This window comes from Callorhinchus milii, unplaced genomic scaffold (assembly GCF_018977255.1).
Source record: "Callorhinchus milii isolate IMCB2004 unplaced genomic scaffold, IMCB_Cmil_1.0 Scaffold16, whole genome shotgun sequence".
Lineage (NCBI taxonomy): Eukaryota > Metazoa > Chordata > Chondrichthyes > Chimaeriformes > Callorhinchidae > Callorhinchus > Callorhinchus milii.
The window spans coordinates 7,751,660-7,757,659 of NW_024704757.1; the positions used below are offsets into that span (position 1 = coordinate 7,751,660).

A 6,000-nucleotide genomic window follows, 5' to 3' on the forward strand; every position below is an offset into this window, starting at 1 on the left:
ACAAATGTACGTATTGATGTGAAAATATCAGGATAATCAGCTACCACGTTCATCCACAAAATATACAATCAATGCACTTTACAGTATATCCTGTGAAGCGCTTTAAGATGTCTTGAAGACATGATAAGGCACTATATCAAATGCAAGGATTATTATTATTACTGCGTTCACCCACAAAACACACAGTCACTACACTTTACAATATATTCTGTGAAGCGCTTTGAGATGTCCTCCTGACGTGAAAGGAACTGCACACAATGTAAAGATTATTACAACACACCAAGAACGATCCTCTGCTTATGGGTATCTCAGCCTCAGAAAACCCATTCAAGGACAAAAAGCCTTGCATCATATTGTAGTTGGGAGATCGCACGTCTTTCTCACTGTTTTCCCACAGACCGATACCTGATGAAGTATTCTTCCCGAGGCCTCAAATCCCACTTAACCACCAGTTGGATGACCCCGAGTGAAAGGATGCAGTTGGGGAAAAATAAACAGGGTCATGCAAATGATGAAAAGGATATTCAAGAATGTCTGAGGAATGACTAGCAAAAACCCAAGAACATTGGAAAACACTTCTGTTGGTTAAAGTGTTAAATAAATGTAGCTGAAGAGATGACAGCTAGTCTGCAGTTGGCCTGTATCCTTATAGTCCCACATTAACTACTATGCAGCATTGATGCTCTTGAAATAACAGTGCTTCATGTCTCCTGCCTCGCCCGCACCACCATTGGCGGGCGGGCCTTCTGCCACTCTGCCCCCACTCTCTGGAACTCCGCCTCGCAGTCCCTCCACCTCGCCCCCTCCCTTGCTTCCTTCAAGACCCGCCTCAAGACCCTCCTCTTCGACTGTGCCTTTGGTCACCCTCTATCCCCCCACCCTGCACTCCACCCCTCCCGATCTCAACCCCCAGCTCGGGTCCGAAATATCGATTGTCCAATGCCTTGGACGTCCTCCAGACGTGAAAGGTGCTATACAAATCATAGAATTACACAGCACAGAAGGAGGCCATACGACCCATCGTGTCTGTACTGGCTCTTTGAAAAAAGCTACCCAAATCAATCCCACTCCCCCGCTCTCTCCCCATAGCCCTGCAAAGTTGTCCTCCCCAAATAATTATCAACCTCTCTCTGAAAGTTGTTATCAAATTGGCTTCCACCACCCTTTCAGGCAACGTATTTGCAGATCCGAACAACTCGCTGTGTGAAAACATTTCTTCTCACCTCCCCTCTGTTTCTTTTAAAAACTATTTTAGTATGTAAATGTAATTTTATTGTTGTTGCTTTTGGACGCTTGCATTTAGGTACTGGAGAAACATTCGAGTTCCCATCGTTCACTAATGGTTTTCAGGATAGATTCAATGCAATAATTATCATTCTGAATCTGTCATGAGAGGCTGTACATTTCACCCCAGATTGTCACCGCAGAGAAACAAACACCTTGTGCCAAAACTGGGATTACAGTAAAAACAGTTTCCAAGTCCAGCATTAAAATGGGTTATGATAATCATCACTGGATAATTTTAATGCAAGACTTCAAACTGTGGATGCTTCAAATCACAGAACTTTTATTCTATTAATCCCAGATACTGTAGAACCTCCAGAAAACGTGGAGCATAAACCCAGGCAAACAGGAAGCTTTCTTGTAAAGGATGTACAATCCTGAACTCACTATTAGCCAGTCAAATCTCTGCCTCACCCAGGAACCTATCACCATGCTTCAGAGGATGAAACTTCACCATGTCTGCAATGGAATTTGCACTCTCCCTGGAGAGACGCATCATGTTGATCTAATTCTGGAGACGATTAGGCGCAGGTTGGCAAGAGCCAAGGCTTGGGAAATCCCAGCCAAGTCAGGTTGGCTGATCCATCAGCAACACTGCAGACTTGCCAACATTCACCATGGAGCCAACTCAGTCCTAAGGAGAGGAGTCCAAGGACTGTACAGGTACCATGTTAACAGCCACCACCAGTCCCTGGATTGTGCAGGAAAACTTTCTGAGCAAAGAATGACCCCATCCCTTCATTCAAGAGAAACACAGGCATAAATTTACCATCTCATCCAATGCGTAGCAGAGCAAGCCATGTTCATAGAGGATGAAAAATCGTCTCTGCCATTTCTGTGAAAGAGAAAGGGAAATTAAATCTGTCTGTGCGAGAAGTCACAACAACGTTAAATGCTGGAACCAGAAAACTTGAAACCTATTTTGAAACTTTAAAATATAATTTTTAGTATTGAACGGAAACTGATTGCATCACAGTCTGAGTCAGACCTGGTTGTGGAGTGCCAGGTGGTTCTCAATTTATAAGCAAAGCAGCATCATTCACAGCATCACACCCAGATGACTGTGACCATTCTCTCACCCAGGACAGTGAGAGGTACATTCATGCTGATGAAGTGTTCAAAGGGAGAACATTTCTCATCAATCAGTAGTGCAAGCTCTGCTCCACCCAATGTCTATGTGGAAGAATGTGAAAAGACAAGAGGAAAAACAGCTAAAATATCTCACGCACTAACCCAATTAAGAGGTGCCATGAGGTGTAGGTTCCATCTGCCTGTACACAAAGAATCTAGATTTCTGTTAATAGCAATCAAGTTTGTACCAGTTATTGCTGATGGTCAGAGATGCACAAGTTTGTTCTTGCAAATTGCTGTTTATTAATTAAACAAGACGTCCCAACATGAAGCACTGAAGAGGGAAAGATTCAGACTTACTCTTGACCTCTGTCCTGGATTGTCAAAGCTAATCCCTTCAGGAGCCAATAGCAACCACCCTCCATAGATAGGTTTTGCCTAAAACATAAACAAAAGACAAAATTAGATTGATTTTCATTGTCACACACTAACTTCTCTATCGTGAGGCCCAGTGTCTGATGTTCATTCTCACTCCCTTTCTCCAACTGAGGCAACGATATTGAAATCCAAAAATCTACTTTTGACACTGCCTAAAATGGGATCTTGTCTGACGAGACTGAGGTGTGAAAACATCATATACAAGGGGCGCTACTCAGACCACGAGTGGTTCACTAGATCTGATTTTTTAAAAAAAAGTCAATCTCTGGGATTCAGGTTACTGGCATCAAGAAAATGGTGTATATCCTCCTCCCAACGCTATACAAATGTTATTTGTTGTTATTATATCCCAACATTCATTAACACTTCAACTAACTGAACTAACTCAACAACTAACATTGTCCGACAGCATCGCAGAACAAAGGACACTCTGGTCATTGTTTCTCTTCAATGACAGCAAAGTCCCAATGCAGATTAAGATTGTGGTACATAACAATAACTTGCAGTTATATATAGGGCCTTTCTCATGAGGCAGCATTTTGAAGTGCTGAAAGATGTGTGCCTGAGGTGAGTGTCCAGTCCTCCTTAATGGGGCTGCAGTAAGCGAGCTCTCCCAGCCCAGTTGTGAAATCCAGCAGCAAGCAATGAGGTGGATTTGTGCTAAACGGGAAAGCGGTAGCAGGGAGGGAGGGCTCTACTTCGGAGACAGACTTGGCTTCACAACGAACACATCTAGTTGCCCAAGACCCTCAAATAAGGATCTTCATTAGCAGCTGGTGCTGAGCCAGCCTGGTATGTGGCATTGGACGACTTGGATTTATAGAACATGAATGGTGCCTGGCATATCACAAGCTGTCAGATAGGTGATGAGTTGTCAAATAACCAACTGGTGACTATTCTGCTGCTGGGGGTGAGGGAGGGGAATGTAAGCACAGCCTCCTTGGGGCTGAGCTGGCTCCAAGGTAACATGCTTGGTACTAGGATGTTGAAATCGAGTTAATTCTCTATGGGTCTCGGTGACCCATTTCCCGAGCCAAGCAGAGCAGCAACAACAACTTGCATTTATATGGCGCCCCCTCACACACGGTAGCGGCTCAGAGAGCTCATCATCTAATTACATCCAGAGCCCCGCTGATGACCAAACCCTGGGTGGGGGCAGGCTCTGATCGTACTAATTGTAGGGTGGTTCTAGCTGGACAAACTGCACGATTATCAGAACGAAATCTGCAGAATCACTTAATTCGAGCGCTCTAATCACATCAGTGGCGACACTAATTTAGCCATTTTTCAAAGTCTTTATGTGAAGAGTATCTGCTGCTCTGAACGACAGAGTTTAACATCTATTGCCCGAAACACTTCTGCCTCCCGCTGATATCCTTGGTTACATTCATTTACCTCACAGCACAATGTCCTGTTCCTGGGACCTTCATGATCAGATCACACATTGTGATCCTGATCGCAATGTTTAATTATACAGATTGTCAATCATCTTTCAAGACAAACAACTATCAGATAATTTCCCCCTCCCTCAAAATGAAACGAGTTGTGTAAATATTGCATTGCTGAGGCCAACAAGATCAGATGGTAGGTCTCTGGAGATGGGCATCGGTTTACATTTGACTTTGACCTAATTTAGTGAAAACCACAACCGGTAATTGATGAGGAAATGGACAATCTCTTAAGTTTTCTCACTGTGAACACACACCCGCAGCGTCACACAAACGCGAACATGTCAGCCACACGCACACACGTGTGTGTGTGTCTCTCTCTCGCGCACGCACCGTGTCTCGTGCACACACGGTGTCCCTCTCTTGCGCACGCACCGTGTGTCTCCCTCGCATACAACGTCTCTCTCGCACGCACCGTGTCTCTCTCGTATGCACACACCGTGTCTCTCACATGCACGGTGTCTCTCTCTCACGCACGCATGCACTATGTCGCTCTCCCGCGCGCGCCGCCTGGCTCTCCCGGGCGCGCCGCCTGGCTCTCCCGCGCGCGCCGCCTGGCTCTCCCGCGCGCGCCGCCTGGCTCTCCCGCGCGCGCCGCCTGGCTCTCCCGCGCGCGCCGCCTGGCTCTCCCGGGCGCGCCGCCTGGCTCTCCCGGGCGCGCCGCCTGGCTCTCCCGGGCGCGCCGCCTGGCTCTCCCGGGCGCGCGCCGCCTGGCTCTCCCGGGCGCGCCGCCTGGCTCTCCCGGGCGCGCCGCCTGGCTCTCCCGGGCGCGCCGCCTGGCTCTCCCGGGCGCGCCGCGTCTCACACACAGTACGATGGTGACAGAGGTGGCCTCTGGATGGGATTCGGTGCCGCCGTAAACATCGCAACCGTAGAGTTCAAAGGGTGGAGCTTTCCTGAGCACTTGCGGGTTGGGCAGCCGTGACGGGCTGAGCCGACAAATCCCTCAGGCCCCGAGGCCGCGACGACAGTCAGTTAATTCCACGATAAATTAATTAGCGTTAACCCCCGAGGCCACAAGTCTGAGTTTGTGCGTTTGCCCGACACGGGACAAGGCCGACGGGTCAGGGCCCCGGGGAGCCACACATCGGTCAATATAACAACACACAACGCAATAGCACAACACAATAATAATATAATAATCATGTAAATAGCCATACAGCAACACGTTATGATAAAATACAACAGTACATCGTATCAATGTAACACAGTGTGTGCTATAATAATGTAATATAACACAATATGGACCAATGTGACCCCCAGTAATGTACATTAATATAACACGGTGCCGGGAGCGGGGGCCGCGGGGGCCTCTCACCTGACTCCGGTCGCGGTCTGACACCGGGTGCGAATCACGAGCTTTGAAGCAGTTTTGACATTTGCTCCGGTTAAAGAAGTTGGCCTGGAATTTCCTACAGGCCTGGTCTGGGGCCGACATGATCCCGGGAGCGGGGGAGGGGGGGGGGGGGGGAGGGAGGCTGAGGGGGGGAGGGGGGGGGAGGCTGAGGGGGGGGGGGAGGCTGAGGGGGGGGAGGATGACGGGGGGAGGGGGGGGGGAGGATGACGGGGGGAGGGGGGGAGGCTGAGGGGGGGGGGAGGCTGAGGGGGGGGAGGGAGGGGGGGCTGAGGGAGGGAGGGGGGCGGAGGCTGAGGGGGGCTGAGGGAGGGGGGGCTGAGGGAGGGAGGGGGGGCGGAGGCTGAGGGGGCTGAGGGAGGGGGGGCTGAGGGAGGGAGGGGGGGCGGAGGCTGAGGGGGCTGA

At 49.3% G+C, this 6,000-nt stretch overlaps 1 protein-coding gene across 1 annotated transcript in view; it reads right to left on the bottom strand.

The window, feature by feature from the left end:
- The window catches only part of LOC103178678 (cytadherence high molecular weight protein 2), a 31,155-nt gene extending 25,465 nt beyond the window's left edge, over nt 1–5,690 (bottom strand). The window contains 3 exon segments of the mRNA XM_042341165.1: nt 2,054–2,119; nt 2,716–2,793; nt 5,560–5,690. Coding sequence (XP_042197099.1) covers nt 2,054–2,119; nt 2,716–2,793; nt 5,560–5,679 — 264 coding nt within the window. The 5' untranslated portion in view covers nt 5,680–5,690.
- Nucleotides 5,691–6,000: the final 310 nt, after the last annotated feature.